At 38.3% G+C, this 20,982-nt stretch overlaps 2 protein-coding genes across 4 annotated transcripts; one reads left to right on the top strand and one right to left on the bottom strand.

The window, feature by feature from the left end:
* Positions 1-1,138: 1,138 nt before the first annotated feature.
* On the top strand, positions 1,139-9,528 carry psap (prosaposin). Of its 2 annotated transcripts, XM_015040748.1 has the most exons (15): positions 1,139-1,254; positions 3,666-3,799; positions 3,881-3,955; positions 4,046-4,171; positions 4,545-4,757; positions 4,855-4,998; positions 5,077-5,133; positions 5,434-5,439; positions 6,670-6,828; positions 6,901-6,993; positions 7,104-7,287; positions 7,508-7,671; positions 7,760-7,840; positions 7,963-8,070; positions 8,952-9,528. In XM_015040748.1, exons 1-15 carry the CDS (start codon positions 1,221-1,223, stop codon positions 8,988-8,990), a joined length of 1,617 nt encoding a protein of 538 aa, XP_014896234.1. In that variant the 5' UTR covers positions 1,139-1,220; the 3' UTR covers positions 8,991-9,528. The 2 variants fall into 2 exon arrangements, with proteins under 2 accessions (XP_014896234.1, XP_014896235.1); XM_015040749.1 differs by lacking the exon at positions 5,434-5,439.
* A 45-nt stretch (positions 9,529-9,573) lies between these two features.
* Positions 9,574-16,192, bottom strand: slc29a3 (solute carrier family 29 member 3). Of its 2 annotated transcripts, XM_015040751.1 has the most exons (7): positions 16,037-16,192; positions 15,415-15,464; positions 14,431-14,799; positions 13,974-14,056; positions 12,899-13,125; positions 11,358-11,520; positions 9,574-11,229 (listed from the first exon to the last, which is right to left on the bottom strand). In XM_015040751.1, exons 3-7 carry the CDS (start codon positions 14,740-14,742, stop codon positions 10,614-10,616), a joined length of 1,401 nt encoding a protein of 466 aa, XP_014896237.1. In that variant the 5' UTR covers positions 14,743-14,799; positions 15,415-15,464; positions 16,037-16,192; the 3' UTR covers positions 9,574-10,613. The 2 variants fall into 2 exon arrangements, with proteins under 2 accessions (XP_014896237.1, XP_014896236.1); XM_015040750.1 differs by lacking the exon at positions 15,415-15,464.
* Positions 16,193-20,982: the final 4,790 nt, after the last annotated feature.

Below are 20,982 nucleotides of genomic sequence, written 5' to 3' on the forward strand. Positions count from 1 at the left end.
GACAATAGACAGGGGATGTAGATATTGACAGGCTCAGAAATTGCATTAATGCGCTTTACCTAGTGCTAACATTAGCTAGCACAATATGCTACCGGGGATCGCGGCAGACAAAATATGTGACTGTCGTCATAAGTTGTGTAAGATTTCTTCTTTGAAACAGGGTGGACACTTTAGTAGCTGCTAAACGGTGTAATTTTGTGAAGATTACTTACCATTCACATTCTGTGTCCCGTCACCGAAGCCCTGCAGTTCGGGACAGAGTTCTGAGATCTCAGGGAGTCAGGGAGTCGGAGTCATTTGCTTTAGTCAGCGCTAACCAATCGGAACACGTTCGTCCTTAAGCCCCGCCCAGGATGTTCATGTGAGATTCGCAAGCAAAAGACGCTGAGTTCAACCAAAATACAGGAGCATCAAAAAAACTTAGAATCTCAACCAAAAACTTAGGCTGTCAACCAAAAAATTCTGATATGCAAAAATAAAAGTTTCAAATAAAAATTTCAAACAAAAATTAGTGATTTCAATTAAAAAAAAGACTTTTAAAGCAAATTTTTGTTTAAAAAATAATTTACAATTTGATTGAAATATTTTTTTTTTATTTGAAACTTTTTTTTAAATCCAAAAGTTTTGATCACAACTCTATGTTTTATGTTTTTTATTTGACATTATTTTTCTTTTGGTTGGATACTACTTGTTTGACGTGATTTCTTTCTTTCTTTATTTATTTATTTTTTTATTTTGAATTCTACTTTTTTTTTTGACGTATTTTTTTTTTTTTATTGAATAATTGTGAAACAAATTTAACTCCATGGACTCAGGCATGTGATCCTGAGTCAGCAATTGATGAGCACCCTGTCAAAGATCAACACTTTGGCAACATTTTGGAGTTAAAAAATGTCTATTATTGCACAGCTCTTTAATTGATTAGGTTTTTATTTGATATTGAATGCCTTATTAAGTTCTGCTAATATGAAGAAAGAAAGAAAAAAACTTCCAGAAAACAGCAAAACGGTGGAAAGAGCTGTGCAATAATAGGCATTTTTGGACTCCAAAAGGTTGCCAAAGTGTTGATCTTTGACAGCATGCTCATCAATTGCTGACTGAGGGTCACATGCCTGAGTCAGCTGACTCTGAGCCATCATAAAAGATTGAGCTCAGCTCCCTTTCTGCAGTTTCCTCCTTCAGCCACCGACAAACACAAATCCACAGTAAACAGCGCAGTCATGCTGCTACTAACTCTGCTCTTCGTGTCCTCAGGTAAAATCAACATACAAGGCTCAGTTTTGAAATTGTATTGGGACTATTTTATCGCTTAATTCTGGCTCTTCTCGGGTTACAATAATGTTTCTTATTTTGTAACTGAGTGCGTTTGATGATTGGGACGCGGAAGCGTTTCATGTGTTAGCTTTGGTAAACAAGTTAACTTAAAGGGCAAACACCCTGGATATCAGGGTTGTTTTATTGTTAACACAAATGAGCTTCAACTGTTAAACTTTATTTTTTTCAAGCTATAAAATAAGTAATCTTTAGTTATAAGTGAAAGCCTCTTTGAGGTTTACACTTTGTCCGCTCGTTGGCCTTTCAGTTTCACAGCTAATGTTAGCCTGCTAGCTAAGCTAACGGGTTTAAGCTATGTTTGGAGTTTTTTTTTCTTTTTTTTTACTTTTTGTTTTCCTGTTAAACTGACCTTCCTTTGACTAGATTAACCTTCAGTTTAGACTCTACTTTTCGTTCGTATAGTTTTTAAATGGCAGCAATTTACAGTTCGTCATTTCACTAACACTTCTGTATTTTGGAACATTTTTAGATATATTTTTTCCGGGTGCTTTTGTTTATTTTGAATCCTTTCGTTTTAAGCTGCTGATCTATGACATTTTCGACAGCTGATAAGTTTATGACCCCGTATCAAGGTAATGACGAGATAGAAATGGGTCACTGCAAAGAAACAAAATTTCTAATAGAAACTTTGAAACAAGGCTATTTTACTACTGTATTATAGGTCTTACGGACCTGAAGTGAATAAAATGTATTCACATTCACACTTGTCAGTGCTGAAGATTACATAAAGACCACTAGCATTTTTAAATGTCATTTCAGGCTTGTGTATTTAGTGCGTATCTTCAGTTTAACTTGTGATTAAAGAATCTATAACGCTCTTTGCTCCTCCACATTCTTTCTCATCTTCCAGGACATTCCTAGATTTTAGCGTCACTTTAACATCCTTTCTTCATGAGATGCATACTTTGTATTTTTAGTTGCATTAAGCCAGGCTACTTGTTAAAGTCAGTGCAACCTGATTGTAATTTGCAGCTTTTTTATTTTTTGGTGTATTTTCAGCTTAAACGCGAAATCCTTATAAAAGTAGTTTCTGTACCCTTCTTATAATTTTTTTTTTTTTACGGCAATCCTAAAGCATGTGCTGAAAGCTGGCCTCATTCAAACGGTTAGTTTGCCTGGGAACAGCTTGTTTGACTGCTCATGTGACTCAAGTAGCGGATGGGAGGGGCCCTGCCCTCTCTGTGTTGGATGATCAGAGGTTTCTGTTGGAGCAGGTTTGAGTGTTGCACACAAACCTACTAATGTGTGTGTGTGTGTGTATGTGTGTATATATATATATGTATGTATATATATATATATATATATATATATATATATATGAAAAGTTATTTTATTTAAATAACTCGGTTAGTTTATTTTATTTAAAATAACTGGTCATGTCCAAATTTAGTTCTGAAGTGTTGACGTTGGTTGCTACTTCATTTGATAAGGATCTGGGAAATTTAAATGAGACCATCTCCGGTGTTTCTCCACATGACTGTTTTCAGTTCACTAAAATCAAGAATTGTTAGGTTTTTTTGTGTGTATATGCAAAGCATGACCTTTCTTTGCTGGAACTAATTACCACTTCTGCTTTCTAAGTTTCACTTTATTGTCCCCATTGGAGAATGTTCCTTTTTAACAGGGACATGTGTATTTACTTCTGCATTGGTATCTGTTTTAGAAACCATTCTTTGCTGTGTTTTAAGGCCACAAGAATATAAACTAATCCTATTAGCAATACACGCAAATAGAATTTGATATCTTATGCAAGATGATTTAAAAACTGTTTCTCGCATGAAATACCTTAAGCTTCATTGAGCAGCTCTTCAAGCTTGCACAACATTAGGATTCAACTCTTTTTCCTCTTTTTTTAAAAAAGGGATTGCTAAACTTGGAGGGACCAGTTTTAATGTGTGGAACTTTACAGGAGCAGTTTCTAAAGTCAAACCTCAGAAAACGTCTTTGGCACTGGCTTCGCATTTGGCATGTACAGAAGCACAGAGCCATGTTGGTTAGACGATGAACTGAGAGACTTGTTTGCTGGCTATTTTAAAATGAAGTTTGTCTGCATTTTGTTTAATCTTATTGAGCAATATCACAGTTGAAAGTGCATTAACTTCCTCTTGGAAATGTTGACTGACGTTCCAATTCTAAGGTTTTTGTTTCTAAGAAATTTTGCTTGACTAGGAAAAACGGACAGAATAAATCTCCTTAAACAGTTCTCTTGTGTGTTCTTTATTTTTAAATAATTGAATACAATGGCAGAAACGTAACTCTTTTGTTTTGTAGTTGATTGTGATGATTTCGTTCCAAGTGTGAAATTTGACTTGATTTATTGTCTCTTTCAGCTGTGGCAACACCTCTGCTGGGCACTGAGCAGTGTGCCCGCGGCCCCCCCTACTGGTGCCAAAACGTAAAGACGGCATCACTGTGTAAAGCTCTATCTCACTGCCAGCAGAATGTGTGGAACAAGCCTCAGATGGTGAGATTTTTACAATTTGAACTTTTCTGGCCTTTTCTAAATGTGGTGCGTTTTCTAAAATGTTTGCCTCTTTCTCTCCAGAAAACTGTACCATGCGACTTGTGTAAAGAGGTATTGATGGTGGTTGGACAGTTGCTGAAAGGCAATGCAACTCAGGTAAAATGAGGCAAAAATGCAGCGATTCTTTAGTCTTTGAGATTTAAAAGCATCGATGGATGTTGATACGGGTTTTTGTTTTTATGGCAGGCGGAAATTCTTGGGTATCTGGAGAAGGCGTGCCATCTCATCCCTGATCAGGGTCTGTCGGCTGAGTGCAAAGAGATGGTGGACAGCTACTACCCCATCATCATTGGGATCATCACTGGGGAACTGGTAAGCAGCATTGCTCTGAAAATAATGCTTTTTAAATTAACTGTTATCCCATTTAGTATTAAAGTTTATCAATTAAACTGGGTAAATAAAAGTCAATCTGCTCATTGACATGGAGTGGACGGGGTCAGAGGAACAGAAGCAGCTGTGTGGACAAAGTGCACTCTGCTGAAAAGGGGCCATTGATGAGGAAGTGAATCTAAATCTGAAGGAGAACAGAGCGGTCGCTGTGCAGCCCACAACCCTGACAAAAAGCATTTTTACTTCTTCTCTTCTCAACTCTCACCTGCTAGAACAAGACTTGGAGCAAAATTAGCTAAATTTAAATAAAGCCACTTAACATGATTTTTCTTTTTTTTTTTTTTTTTTCTTTAAGGAGGATCCAGGTGTAGCGTGCGGCGCAATGGGTTTGTGTAACTCTATGCAGATGTCCCTCGCCAGGTTTGAGCCCCAGGAGGAGCTCAAGTCCAATGAAATCCCTGAGGTGGACCTTGCCCAGCGTGTGGCGCCCTTCCTGCTCAATGTTCCTGACCTCCTCTACCCCCAGAATACAGGATATCCTGCTCCAAAGCAGGGAGCTTCAAAGCAGGTACTCTTGCAGTCACCTCTCTGCTCATCTAAAGAAGCCTTGCCATTTTTTTTTTGTGTCATTTTAAATCTTGTTTTGAATATCTTTCCTTCAATAGACTGGTGACGTAGTGTGCCAGGACTGCATCAAGTTCCTCTCTGATGCTCAGACAGAAGCGAAGACCAACTCCTCCTTCATTGACTCCCTGATTCAGAACATTGAGCACCAGTGCGACATGTTGGGACCAGGCCTGTCCGATATGGTAAAGACTTAAAATGCGTCTATTTCATATGAATCCAAATTACCTGGAAATCGGGCTTTGAACTGTTTCTCATTGCAGTGCAAGCAGTACGTAGGACAGTACGGCCCTGCTGTTGTTCAGCAGCTGATGTCCATGGTGAGTCCTCCAGGGTTCTTTACAGAGTCTCTAAGACCCACCCCTCCATGTTGTAACATGAATCTAATGCTTAGACCTCAGTACTAAGGCTGACTTTGTTTTTTGAGGTTGCTGAGCCCATGTTTGCACCAACAGCAGCTTCATTTGTTTTTTTTTAGTTTTTTTTCACTGTATGAATTGCTCTAAAGTTTCCTTTTATTAATTTTGCCTGTATTCCCAATTTACTTTTATCCTCTTCATCCATGTCATTCTGTTCTTTTCCTCTTTTACCCCCTGTGTTTATTTGCTGCCCCCCCCCAGGAACAGGTAGGTCACTCTGTGTTCAGCCTGTAGTCTTTTAACCCCTAGTTCTTCTTCTTGCTCTTGGGAAGTCCATTTCTTGCACTAAACACTTGCCACTGATGCATGAGAATAGATGTTTCACACATCCAAACAGCTTATTTTAGAACTACTCACTACTCAACATCACGTTGAATGACCACAGTAAAAGTTTCTTTTGCTTCCAAACTCACTTCAGTCGTGCAGTGCAGGGGCATCTCAAATGTTGACGATGGAATTCAAAAAGTAAAACTCTTGTTGTTTACATTTGTAATAGTGATTTTGTTAAATACATTTTGCTCTTTATTTTTATTATTGCTCATGGCTGATTTAAAAACCCAAAATTAAAAAATCAGACTATTACACAAGACCAGTGCTGCACACTTTATTTGGTCAGGTCTCCTCTTGCATGACTTGCATCAGTGTGATGTTGCGCCACTGAGTTAAGTGATCTTTTTAAGTATTTTTTTATTCCACAAAACTTTCCAGCACTTCAAATAGCCAGCTTCAATTCATATTGAGGTGCCAATTCATGTCATGTCAGTTCAATAAAATTGAGAGTCAAGTATGCAATACAATTGATGTTGGTGTTAAAAGTTTTTTTTTTTTTTTTTTTTGGTCAACTCAGCTAATTGTATGGAATCATTGATTCGCTACTGCATTTGCTTTCATTCAGCTTCTTTAATGGTTTACTGTTCTTACTGACCGCCACTGCGGTCTCTCCCCAACATTGTTTAAACCACAAAGTAAGCAGAACAATTTCTGTAACAAAATCCTGCTGCGTTGGTCTAATGTTTCAGACTTCTGGGGAGCTGAGTTTTGGCTGAAATCCATAAAGAAAATTGACACACTGTGTGTAATCTATGTAGTACAAGTTTTACTTTTTAAATTTGGATTGCTGATCTTGACCTCTTCAGTGAGATGCTCCTGTATATTCAAGTGGCTTTGCACATTGTGCTGAGAGATGCACTAATCTTCACTTGGACAGTTGTCTGTTTCTGAGTTGGTGCTCCAGTTAACACTATGGGTGTGTTTGGCACTGGTAAGATGACTGCCTTAGATGTTTGGATTGGTTTTGTGGTCTGTATTGTGTGTGTATAGTGCATGACTGGCAGTGTTGTGTAACGACATGTTCACATTCCTAACGGCATGCCCCTAGGCAGCGCTGCAGAAGACGGGACACTGTGTGCTAAGGTAACAGTTTACTTCTCTCCACAGCAACCAAAGGAGATCTGTGCTCTTGCTGGTTTCTGTCCGGAAATGAAGAAGTCCGTCCCCATGTTGGACCTGCAGCCTGCAAAGGTTATCCCTGCTGCCAAAACCATGGTGGCTGCTAAGCTTTTCCCTGCCACCAAAGTTGAGGCTCCTGCTTCCAGGGTGGGTACTTTTTATTTTATTTTTTTAAAGAAAAATCACTTTCTACATAATCAAACATTAATCATATTGCAGCCGATGGTACGTGTCCGTGAGTCGCCAACTTGTGCAATCTGTGAGTTTGTGATGAAGCAGTTGGAGTCCATGCTGGAGGATCAAGCAACTGAGGTGGGGATGTTTCATGAGTTCTTCTTCCTAGTATCTTCAATTAAACAGCCCTGCTGCCCAAATCCTGCACGTTTGTCCCTAATGTGTCTGACTCTTGTTTATGGTGGCAGGAGGAAGTTGTTAAGGCTGTGGAGAAGGTGTGCACATTTCTGCCCTCCTCTCTGACTGCCCAGTGCAAAGACCTGGTTGAGACATATGGCCAGGCCATCATTGAGCTGCTGGTGCAGCAGGCCGACCCCAAGACCGTCTGCACAGTGCTGGGACTCTGCAACGGTGCCGACCGCACTTATATTGGTACATAGCTGCTTCTAAATATATTCATTATATTTGATGGAGTATTAGGGGCACGCTAAGAAAAGAATAAAGTCATAATGTTATGACTTCCTTTTATTTATTTTTTTTTAGTATGACCCTTATCTGTGTGGTGCAGCTTGGTCTGTTTAATGTAAACCATAGAAATGCAAAACTGGGGTTAAGGTAGTTCAATGTATGGTAACTAAATCTTATGTTCCAGTTGCCCTGGACAAGGCTCGTTTTGAGGTTGGCGGCTACTGCGAGGTGTGCAAGATGGCCGTGAGTTACATCGATGGCATTCTGGAGAAGAACGCCACAGAGCAAGAGATTGAGGAGGCTGTGAAGAAAGTATGCAACTTCCTGCCTGACTCGTACAAAACAGAGGTGAGTGGTGGTTTTTAACTTTTTTTTTTTGTATACATAAACATAACGTCGCATCAACCCTGTTGTAATGCCTTGGTTCTGTCTTCAGTGTGACCAACTGATTGAACAGTATGAGCCAATTCTCGTCCAGCTGCTGCTTCAGATGCTCGACCCAGATTTTGTGTGTATGGTAAGTAATTTTCTCTTGTGCAAGAGATGCACTTGCAGGCAGATCTATAAAATATGCTATGGATTTTTATGCATGTTGAAATTCAGAATCTGAAATCTGTATATTTTATTTTTTTGTTACAGAAAGTGGGAGCTTGCCCTGGAGCTAAACGTCATTTTCTAGAAATGTTGGCATGCTCCCAGGGGCCTGACTACTGGTGCAAGGTCAAGGGAGCAGCCGAACTGTGCGGCGTAAGTACACAGATCTTCAACACGATACTTTCATGTCAAACTGGGCTGCCATGAATTTTGTTTTCTGGTTAAACCATGAAACTACTTGAATTAGAAAAAAAAAAAAAATATTTCATTCAAGATCAAATGTAAACACATTTAGTGTTGATTAGATTGAACTGGACATGAACAAAATTTAGTGCAACAGAAGCAAGTTTCTATTGTATATTTCACAAAAATGTATAAGATGAACTTAAATTATTGTATTAATAGTAGTGGGTATAGTTATAACAATTCATTTTGATAAATTCTTCTGTAAATGTTTAACACTGAAGTGAAAATTAGTTTTGTTTGTGCTCAACCTGAATGCCCTGGGCAAAAATGCTATGAAAGGTTGCCATAGAAACATTATGCAACTTGATGATGCCCTCAACTCCAGGCTTGATCATAATATGCAAGTGCCTTATTTTACTGATCCGTCTATTAGTAAAACTATCAAACAGATTGGTAAATTTGTAGTACAAGAGAAAATGTCTTCAGCCTAAGGAAAACGATGCATAATTGGATGGGAAAGGAAGAACAGTAAGCTGCTGTGGTAGAGTACCAAAGTAATTTGGAGTGTGGTTAACTATTTTACCATCACATGATAGAAACTCTTAAATTTCACCCAAAATTATGCCAATTTAATGCTTTTTAAATTAATATGGCATGAATTCATCCACAAAAAAAACACATGTCAATGAACCCAGAATTAACTTACAAAATAAGTTTCAATCAAGGATAAAATATCAAAGCAAGCTTTCCTCTGGCTTTGACAATAACCTGACTATTCTGTAAGGCTGTTTTGCATCTGTCAAGTTTTTTTTTTTTAATTACTGATTTATGACACCTGTTTCTTTCAGACTGTGGCTCACTGCAAACGTTACGTGTGGAAGGAATAGAGAACGACAAGCTGGAAACGGAAATTAAAAGGAAAATTACTTTAGAGCTGCTTTCCATTATTAATTCATGTCTAATAGACTAAAACTGCTGTGATATGACTAAAATAACTTCATGTTTTGAATGATGACATGATGGAAATGGACTGGCTTTTTCTTTTCTCTATAGTTTGGGGGAGGGGGGGGGGTTGAAGACATAAGTGATGTCAAACTTGGTCAGGTCTAATTTTTGTATTAATTTTCTGTATTGCTTGCTTGAAATGACAGATTAAACTCATTTCGCACCCACCACTAGGTAGATTTACTGACTGCAACCTGGTAACCAATTACTGTTGTACTGGCTTATCATTATCTTTTAGCAATTGTGTGTGAACTTTGAACATTTTGTAGATGTTTTTATGAGCATATGTGGAGGCTCCCTCCCAGTGTTTGCACTCTTATCTTTGTAAATTTGTCTCCAATGCACAGAATCTTAAATCTGCTTTGAGCAACTGGACAACTCAGTTGATTTGACTTTATCAATTAAAGTAATTTCCAAACCAAAAGGGCTCTTGTCTCCATATTAACCATGAGTCATCACACTTTGTACAAACATTACAAATATATTTTAAAAAAATGTACAGCCATGCTTAGTGGCATTTTTGCTTACCAATTCTAAATATCTGTACAGACATGATTTCAAACACCAATTAAAATTTCACAGAAAGTTAAGGTGAAAACAATGTCGGGTCTGCTCAATACTTGCAGAAAATGGTAGTACCATGAGTCAGATGTCAACATGTGTTAACTGAAAATCTGCCAAATATACAAGTACTGATTAGGTTGCATCATTCTACCTTGCTGGCAGAAAAAGGACTCCTTCAGACAATTTGCAATTAATACTAAAAGAATACAAGAGGATGGGTTCTTTGTCCTGGGGAGAAATTTTGGTACAAAATGTGCAAAAAGTCCCTTGTAAAGGTGCCAGTCAAAGCTGGAAATGGGTTGAAGGGTCACTAAAGGTCATTCAACAGCACAATTAGCTTGCATATGCACTAGCTTCTGGAGTTGTTTCCTTAGGACCACTATATTTGGGAGAAGTTTCAAAGCCTGAGATCACATGAAAGAATGAGGACAAATGGTTCTTGCAACTCCACATTGAGCTGAATTAATCAATTAAATTAACTACAAAGATGCATTTAGGACAAAGTATCAGGAAGTCTTTTGGACCAGCTTTCACAAAGCTCTGTTAGCACCATAGAAATGACAAATCAAGCTTGCTTAAAAAAAAAGCAACTTTGACCTTTTATCTTCAGCAAAACTGTACTTGTGTTTCAGACTGAACAGTTGCATTTTAAACCCATCAGCATGTAGTCTTTTTTACATTGTTCATATTTTAGCAAAATTCTAAAAGTGTTTCATTTATTGCTTCCCCAAACTTTCATCTCCTCCATATCCCGTGTATAATTTCTGCAATATGTCAAATTGCACACATAATGCTTCAGTTCTTAGAATCGGCACTAATTACTGTAGGGTTGAGACGACGCTGGAAACCAGATGAGGTACAGAGGAAGTGACACCTGGTGGTCCAGTGAAAGTAAATGCTGTAGTGTTTTCCTTCACTACAAAGCTACATATGGCTTTGGTTCAGATGCTGTGCACAATGAGAACAGAAAACGCAGATCCAACAGCCAGCCCCAGAGTGAGGAAGAAGGACATGACCACGCCTGTGGCTTCGGCCAGCTCCCGGGGAACCACCTTTGGTCCGTAGATCATCGGCAGCGTACCCAGGTATCCGTTAGAGAGGCCCAGCAGGCAGTTGAAGACCACAGGGTAAACGTCATGGGGGAAGAGCACAGTATGGAGGTGGTCCCGTGGCTGGTAGTTACAGAACATGAGAAGTGGCACCAGCACAGAGCGACACAGCACCAGCACCGGCAGGACCCGACTAGTGGGACCAGGGGTCTGCACCCAGGCCGTCACCAGCCTGCCACTAAAATCTGCAACGTTATAAAGGAGGAAACTGGTCAGAGGTACAAAATAAGTTGTTGCCCAGGGGCTGCCGCTGTCCGTGTTCACAGATTGGATCCCCGATGAGACGGAAGGGAATACTGAGATTGAGATGAAGAAGACATAAAAGACGCAGAGGCCAAGCACCCAGGCCTTCTTAATGATGGGCTGCAGCGGAGGGATTCCGCCTGCTGGACTTTGCTCCTCACCGAGCGTCCCGGGACCGACACAGGTCGCTGCCAGCATGTAGTGCCTGACAGGAAGAGAAGATGTCAGCGTTTGTTGAATTTATTACATTTTCAAGAATGTTTGATGCAAATGTAGCTAGAAAGTGTGTTTTTTTTTTCTAAATGAAAGTGAAAGGAAAATTACTATTCTTACCTTGAATATGCATACTTTGGCAAAAGCAAAAATGAGATAATGCAGAGCAGGATAAAGAAGTCTGCTGTCAGGAAATAGAACAGAGCGTTGGTGGTCACGTCCTTAGCCACAGCTAGGCTCACTATCGATGCTAGTGCAGTCAGGGTGCCCCCCATCGCCTGGCCTAGAACAAAAAAGAAAAACAAGTTCATGTACAAGGCAACTTGTACCTTGTACTAGGTACATTTTAAATGTACCTTAAAAAAGCATTTAAGATGCAACAAGATTTTAAATTTAATGACTTAATTAAAGTTGAATGTGATGAGCTTTACTCCTGTGACTCGACAGGAGTCGGATGAAATGAGATACTTTGAATAAATTATGTTTATTACTTATTAAATTCACAATTCCTATAACTTTAGGAATTGTTAAAAAATAAATATAATTATTTCAGTATTTATGTAATGGTTGGCCTTGGCCATCAAATTAAATAACTGAACTGCTGTGCAGAATAATCAATAGAACCATCATTAGATCAGCTACAGTTCAATAAATAAATGAAGCCTAAAATCGTAACTGAAGTCTCTCAGTAATGATTTAAAAAAGTAAAACAAACACTTATTTAAATCTAATTCAATAAATATGTCACTTAATAAAGTAGTAACTTTTTTCCTTTAGAACAGGGGTGGCCAAGTCCAGTCCTCGAGAGCCACCATCCTGCAAGTTTTAGAAGTATCCTTACTCCAACAGACCGGGATCAGCTCTACAGAGGCCTGATAACGAGCCAGTCATTTGATTCAGGTGTGTTGAAGCAGGGATGCATCTGAAACTTGCAGGATGGTGGCTCTTGAGGACTGGACTTGGCCACCCCTGCTTTAGAAGTATGTGGCGACATCTGCTGGCCAACCTCCATCTTTGCATTTGAATGAAACAAGACCAAGATGAGTGATGGTATATTGATATACATTTGTATATTGAAATGAAATAATTGGTTAAAGTACAAAACAGCCAAAGTAAGAAATTACAAGAGTAAGACTAAAAAAAAGTATTTGGTAAAAAGGAAACTCCCAAGTATCTAATCATCACATCTGACTTGCTGTCAGACAGACAAAAATATAGTTATCTGCAAAATCTAGTACTTAAAAATATATATGCTGAAAATGTTGAGTGAAACAAGTTCTGAACTAAAACTCAGAACTTGTTTCACTGAATACTTTATTTTAAAAAATAACAGAAATCCTGTATATAGTGCCTGTGTTTCAATTCTTAAAATTGCCAGTTTTTACATTTTATAGTATTACAGTAACAATTACCTCACTTTATTGTCAAACTGTTTGCATTTTATATATTTTTAAGTCTGTTTTTGTGTCTACTTGTCTTGTTCATCATTATGCGTGCTGCTACCTTTCTTGGCCAAAGCATCTTGTGACAAAAGTCTTCATCTCAATTGGCTTTTTATGTGGTTAAATAAAGGTTTACCATAATATATATATATATATATATATATATATATATATAGATGTAGATGTCACACAGACAACTGAAAGCATCAGCAATCTAACCTGATATAAGGGCTTGAGAGATTCTCATGGGAAAATAGCCACTGATCCCAAACACGCTCCCACAGAAGATGTTGGAGGCGCCGCTGACCACAGCAACGCTGACAAGCGTGCCGGTGAAGAACTCCGTCGTGTACTCTGAGACGTCCACCTCCACCAGCACCGTGGTCACCCCGAACACCAACAGCATCACGACGAGGGAGGACAGGATTCGAACTTTTGGAGACAACCTACGAGCAATCAAACAGAGGACAGTTGCTGCTGGGATAAAAAAAACCCAGCACACTAGAGTCTCTGAGGCCTCTATGCTTCATCACCATTTTACAATGCTTAGCAAAGGTATTTACACCCATCAAGCTTTTTCATATTTTGTCACATTACCAACTTTAATGTGTTTTATGTGACAGCAGACCGATGCAAAATTGTGCATGACTAGGAAGCTGAAGGAAAACAATTTCACAACTCCTGACAAATCCACATTGGACAGTCATGTAATGCTTTTGGGTTCAGCTTTCCTGAATGGATTCCCTCCTCAGCGTCCCATTCAGCGCTGCAGAGGCTTAACTCATTTGATTCAGGTGTGTTGGAGCAAAAAATGGATCCAAAAGTTACAGCACAGCAGCTTTAGATGACCTAAACTATTCAGTTGTAGTTCTGTCTCCATGTTTAGAGTTGTTGTCCTACTCAAAGATGAACCTCTACCTTATGACTATTTTGTGTTTCCAACAGGTTTTCCTCCAGGATTAACGTTTATCTCCACTCCTTTAACTCCAAGCAGCTGGTCTCCATGATGATGTTTGTTGACTGATCTCCAACAAACCTCTGATGTCTTCACATAACAGCTGAGAGATTCATCTATTTATTAATTACATGACTTCAGAATGCAATAGGCTGCACTGGACTTGTTTAGGGGTTTTAGAGTAAGGGGGGCTGAATACAAATACCATGGTTTAATTTCTTTCTGTAAAAAAAAATAATTTTCTTACAACTTCACACTTCTGTGGAAAAGTACAATGTAAATGTTTTTGAAGTGGACTGTAATCTGTGTGACGTGTGTGTGTGTATAGTTTGTACTAACCTGTTAACAAGAAAATAGTTGAGTACCAGGCACAGCACAGATGGCACCGCTGAAGCAATGGACAGGTAACTTTCAAAGTAGTCCTGTGTAAAGAAGAAGAGAAAAAACACTCTTCTTTAAGAACAACGAAGCACACAATCATGTTTTCAAATAAAATAAGAGGAAGGGAATGGGAGAGAACAGGAAAATAACTATTTTATTGTAGTGTTTAAGTCAACTCGAACACATTTCTCTTCATTCAATGTAGGGCTGAAACAATTTATTGGATTAATCATGTTTAATCGATTATTGAAATAGCTGCGGCCCTTATTGTATGTAAACTTCCTTTAACATTTCAAAGGGGATTTCTTTGAAATATGAAACAACACTTTGTCCAATCATCCCGTCACATGATATTCACACTGCCGTATCAGAAACTCTAAGATTTTTAGCTGTACATCATTGTCCTGCTACTCACACCGACACTGGAGCTTTCGTTCTGGTCAGTGCTGTTGCTAAGCTTGTAGAGCCAGTACTGCTTCGCCGTTATGAAGAAGTTCCAGGGCAGCAGGGAGCCAATACCCATCAGAAAAAAGGTGAAATACACCAGTTTGTACGAGTCCTCTGGACTGTAGCGCACAGCCAGAGGCGCCGAGGAAGCCTTAGGAAGAAGGGTTGCAGAGGGACTGATGTCGTCATCCTCCTCATCCTCGGTCGAGCTTTGTTGATCGTATAAAGGTGGAAGATAGGACGAGTTGACGCTGGGAAGCACAGGCTCTGTGTGGTCCATCTTCACAGGCAGGATTCAGGGTACTCAGAGGGTGAAGACAAGGGAGAAAAAGGCAGGCTGAGGCAGGAAAGGAGAGAAGAAGAAGAAAGTATTACTCGAGTCATTCTGAAGATAACGTTACTGCAGTAAGAATGGGATTTCAGCAAGAGCTGAAGAGTTCAAAATCCCTTTAAAAATCTCACTCAACAATTTCCCTATGTTGTTTTACATTACCTTGCAAAATTATTTATGCCTCTAACTTTTCCACATTTTGTCATATTACATCCACAAATTTCAGCACATGTTATTGGGAATTTATGATATATTACCAACACAAATCAGCACAACAAATAGAGCCCAACTGCCTAATGAAGTAAAACAGATAACTTTTCTACTGCAGTAACAGGGAAGAGCGGACAGGATGATGATGAGCTGAAGAAAATGTAGCACAGTTTGTACTTGTGAACATGACTTCTTTTTTGGGGGGGAAAAGTTGAAGAGAATCATTTACATGATTCAGATTTTAAATCATCCCAGTTTATTTATAGAAGGGCCAATTAATAAAGGCTATTAGAGAAAACACTTTTAAGTGGCTCTGCATGGAAAACTATCATGTAGAGTACTTTATCAGCACCATCACCACCCCACTATTATAACACTGTTAAATCAGTGTGCCACTTCTCTCCCACATACCTGTATCAGTCTCTCTCTCTCTCCCTCTCTTTGGTAACTCGAGTCATGACCTGCCAATTTAATCGGAGTCAAATCCTCCATCAGACAAACGTTTCTCACATCCCGTGTTTGTCAGGCATGTGATTGTTTGACTCATTAGTCCGACTTCAAACAAAAGCCTTAATTTCATCACACCTCTTCAGTGTTTCTGCAAAAATGCTGATAGGATGCTCCTGCAGGACCAGAATGATGCAGAAATTCCTCAGAAAATGAATTTAAAGCAGGTTTTCCCTGAAATGCGATAAAAGCTTTGACTATTTTTAGACTAAAGTAAAAGCTGATTTTGCAATTTAAGTGGTGAGGAAAGAGGAACTAATATTCACATGATGCTAATGTCATAAAACCTATTAGTCAAACATCATATAACACCACTATATCTCCTTAAAGAAAATATGATATCACCGAGTGCCATTTCTTGCTTATGTTCCTGTACACTGTTTTAATTTGCTGAATTTTACAAAGTTTCAATTTGTTTGTTGGGAATAATTGAAAAGAGTAAACAGTAAAAGCTACAAACAAAGCTAGCTAACCCGAGCCATGCTAAACGTTTTTACAGGTAAATAAAACGTATTTCGAGACGTACCTCATCCCTGAAGACCCCGAAATTTAAACCTGAAGGTCTTCTCAGCAAACAAAACTTCATTTGGCAGCAAACTTGTTTTTCTGGTCAGCTGACTTACTCTCTAACCGATTTTGGAAGTGGGATTTTCAACAGCTGCAATCATTAGCACAACTCCATTTCCGGTTTTAAGAGTTAGCAAACAAAACTAACAAACACGATAAAAAAATAAACTTTAAAATAAGAAAATTGATTTTCAGAACTGTTTGCACAATATGGTAAACGGGAACATCATTTAAAAGTATTTGAAGACCTACTTATTTTTATTTTTAAGAGCGTCGTAAAAGTAAAAATCTGGTGCTTTTATTGTGAAAAGCACCAGCGTTTTACAATAAAAGTACAAATTTAGTCGGCTCCTTTTCAGTACTGCACTAAAAAGAGATTTTTAAATTCAGTAATTCAATTCAAAGAATGAAACTCGTATATTATATAGATTCATAACAAAAAGTAATATATTAAAATGATTTTGATGATTATACGTCTTCATTAGCTTCTTGACAAGTTGGGCACGAAAGTAAAGAAGTAGTCAGCAGATTTGGGAAGATTGTGAATCAGTCACAAGACGGGTACTGCAAATACCCATATGGGTCCCAGATAGACATATTTTTCGGGTTTAACTTGCATTTGCCCAAGTATGACCCATATACAGGTGCTGGTCATAAAATTAGAATATTGTGATAAAGTTCATTATTTTCCTTAATGTCATAATAAAAATTAAATTGTCATATATTTTAGATTCATTGCACACCAACTGAAATATTTCTTGTCTTTTATTGTTTTAATTTTGATGATTTTGGCAAACAGCTCATGAAAACCCAAAATCCCTGTCTCAAAAAATGAGAATATTATGAAAAAGTTCTCTGAACGAGCAATAAAAATAATCATCTGAATCAACAAAGTAACTCTAAACACCTGAAAAAGATTCCTGAGGCCTTTAAAAGCCCCCAGCCTGGTTCATTACTCAAAACCGCAATCATGGGTCAGACTGCTGACCTGACTGCTGTCAGGAAGGCCATCACTGACATCCTCAAGCAAGAGTGTGAGAAACAGAAAGAAATTTCAGAACGAATCGGCTGTTTGCAGAGTGTTATATCAAGGCACCTCAGTGGAAAGTCGGTGGGAAGGAAAAAGTGTGGCAGAAAACGCTGCACAACGAGAAGAGGTGACCGGACCCTGAGGAAGATTGTGGAGAAGGGCAAGTTGCTGAAGCCTAGTGTAAAGTTTGCCATGTCATCTGCTGGTCAGTCCACTGTGTTTTATCTGGTCAAAAGTCAATACTGTGGAAAACCAAGAAATTATAGAAAACGTCCTGCTACCTTCTGTTGACAACATTAATGATGTGTTGAATTTATTTTCCAGTAAGACTTGATACCAACCCAGACTGTCAAAGGTAGACCTACTAATATCTTCATAGGAGAGCAATTTACCCAATATAACCCTAAAGAGAATCTATTGAGAATTTTCAAGAAAGACCTAAGTGAAAGCAGTATGTACAATCAGATCCATTAGGTATCCATTACACTTCAGCAGAAACACAGGCTGATCTCCTTCATTCCATGTGGCACTGATGCAATGATTCATGCAAAAGGTCTTACTTTTCAGCAGGTTGACATTTCTCTGTCATAAATCCTTTTATTATTGGTCTGATGAAATATTAAAATATTCTGAGAAATAGATTTTTTTTGTTTTGTTTTTATTAGCTGTGAGTTATACCTGTAATATATTGTAGGTAAAACTTAAAATATTTTACTCTGTGCTTAATAAATATGTGTTTTATATACATTTAAATTTTAAGAGTTACTGAAATACGCTTTTCAATAATAAATAAATAAATAAAACACATCTTAGAATAGTAGTTCTCTAACTTCTTATAATAAATAGGGGCTGAATTAATACCACATTTACCAGTTACTCTGTTTGATAGGCTTTTTAAACGGTATCCCAACAGGATTTGGACCTTTTCAGTTCATGAGTAAAATGTTATCAACACAAAAACTGTAACTAAAACCTGAAAGTGAATCTGTTACTATTAAAGTGCTAGTAATTTCACCATGCTGGATATGTCCTGTTGTTTTTGAAGATTCAGTTTTAATTAAGGTCTAACTCTGTGTGTAATTTATTAAAAAAATAATAATTTAGGATTTCACTAGGCCATATGGACCAGAAGATGGCGCTATAGGACAGTTTGTCCCGTCATTCTGCTCCTATTAGAAGAAACGAGGCTGAACGTTTCAGGCACATAAGTCACAAGAGATGACCTGCTTTGCTGCTGGAAAGGAAAATCTGTAGACTCCTTTCTTCTAGTGAAAATTATGGGAATAACAAGATCAAATCTGTCACCATAAAAAAAGAGAGTGTTAAAGCTGGCTCCTTTCTAAATTATTAATAGAGAACATTATTATATGTACCCTAAATATCAGCTGGAAGAATTGGGAAAAATGTTGCTTTTGGGTTTCAGTCATCATGTGGAGAACTTTGATTTTACATGTTTGATGAATTCCGTGTTCAGATTCTCATTTTGAGTTATTTTGGGGATTTTTTGGGGTTATTTCTCAAAGCTTCCTTGTGTTCAGATATTTCTCTCTATGTCTGTTTTCTGTGTAATCAGCCTCCTATAGTTCTTGCTGTTTTCAGTATTTAATCACTGATGTTTAGTATTTATACCTCTTCAGTTCATTCATCAATAGATGGATTCATTTGTTTGCTCATCTTGTGTTTCTAGTTTAATAGTTAAATTTTCCCCTCCAGCATGATTTTGCCGGTCTCTTTCCTGATGTTGGGTTCTACCAGTATGCATAACAGATCATGTCACATAATGTTATTTTAAATGTAGGTGTGATTACAAGGATCACTGCATTGCATCTACTCAGGATTATGACACCATAAGAGTCTCACATTGTGCCACACCTTAATTTTTCTTTTCAGTTCGAGAACAGCAGTGACGATGTTATCATGTCAGATCATGTCATGATTCAACAACAAAAAATAAACTTAGCAAAGGGGTCACCATAGGAGAACATCAGACAAAGTCATTATTGATGACCCCCAAGACTTTTGAGGGCATTTCTGTGGACTGACGAGACAATAGTGGAACCATTTATATGGTGTTTGTTGTGTTACATCTGGTGTAAGGAAAAATAACATGAAATCTAGAGTCAAACATGTCAGTAATGTGATATTTTGGGGCTGCATTATTGCTTCTGGACATGGATGACCTCATGGATGACCTACAGTAATTATAGTAATTAACAGGACATGCTGACAGTTTGTCCATCATTTTGCGATTTTACACTCAGGCACATTTGGGTTATGCAACAGGACAACAATCAGCAACACACCAGCAAGTTGACCTCCGAACGTCAACTTGCTAAAAAGAAAAGGAAAATTCCCAGAATCATAGTTCTGTCCTCTAGTCAAAGTCTGCACATGAAACTGATTAAAATGGTGTGGCATAGCCTTAAACAGGCTTGTTGCTTAGAAACCTTCTAATTAAGCTAAATCAAAACAATTGTGGAAAGAGGAGTGGGACAAAATTTCTCCACCGTGAAGTAAAAATCTCATTGAGAATTTTTCACATAGGTTGAGGTTGTCTTGGATGTCTTTTGTCCCCTTTAATAAATTAAATAATCATTTGTCTTTACTCTACTTACCTTTGCCTGATATTTTTTAATGATTTAAAACATTCAATTTTGATACAAATAAGAAATCTTCAAGCAGGCAAATACGTTTTCACAGCACCATGCATGCAGCAGGTTGTATGGTGCAGGTCTGTATTTTCACTTCACACAATTAAGTTGTGTGAAGAATGAAGGCAGCGTTTTAGATATTACTAAAGACCCGCTTCATTTGTGCATTGGCTGTCAAGGCAGCTCCCAATTAGCAGTGCAATAATTAATACAACAGGTGCCAAGTGTTGCTAGGCTTTTGAGGCCACATCTAGGTGCACAATCAGTAAAAATGGGATATTTATTTCTGACAAAATGGAATAATCCAACAATTCCCCCCACATGCTGCAGTCATAAAAGGACTGAGGTTAGAACCCTTGATGTAAATGCCCAAGTCAGTCCTTGAAGGGCACTATTAGTGTCTCCAAGACCTGTTAATGTGAGAACCCGTCGGCCTGCCTGTTAAAAGCCTTCGAAGCTAAATGGACCTAAAGGGAATTTGTCGGTGAGGTGTGAAGCAAAGTGGTGCAGGTTGAGCTCCTTCGCATTTTCAGTTAAAATGGGGTGTAATTGACGCAACAGATGCCATTTAGGAGTCATTTTGTCCAATAGAACCATTTGAGAAGCATTCAAAGGGATTTTTCTAATGTTTTATTTGAAGTCAAATATATATGTATAATGGAACTAAAGAAAAAAAAGGACAAAACACATATCCATGTAAATCTAAGAAATATAATTTATTGCATAAAAATTATATTTAGTTACAAGTAAGAAGGCTAGACAGGTATTTACAATTGGTACTTCACAGAGACAAAATAATGTCACTGAACCCATTTAGATTTTCTGTAAAAATGTCTGAATATTTGAACAAAGGCAGAGTTTGTCTCCTTCAAGTGAGCTGACCAATCACGTTCAGCTTTAGCAACTCCAGCGATTACGGTCAGCAATCCAGCGGACACAGAGAGATCTGCACGCAAAAAAGACAACACTGTATAGTCATCAGCAAGGGGGTTTCTGCAACAAGAACGGCGAAAAGAGAAACATCCCGCGGTGCTCACTGAACCGGCTGCAGTCTGGTGAAGACCTGCAGGGCATGGCCTCACCATGTAAGCCACGGCTCGTCCTGAGCCCGTTGCACCACTCTGTTTTTTGTTTTTCGTCATTTATGGCATCCTCGGTGAGGCGAGTGATCCAACTCTTCCAGTCCAGACGGAGAAATCTTTGAGCAAGATTAGCATCCTCTCC

Source organism: Poecilia latipinna, unplaced genomic scaffold (assembly GCF_001443285.1).
Source record: "Poecilia latipinna isolate Pla-1442-1.1 unplaced genomic scaffold, P_latipinna-1.0 Scaffold525, whole genome shotgun sequence".
Classification (NCBI taxonomy): Eukaryota; Metazoa; Chordata; class Actinopteri; order Cyprinodontiformes; family Poeciliidae; genus Poecilia; species Poecilia latipinna.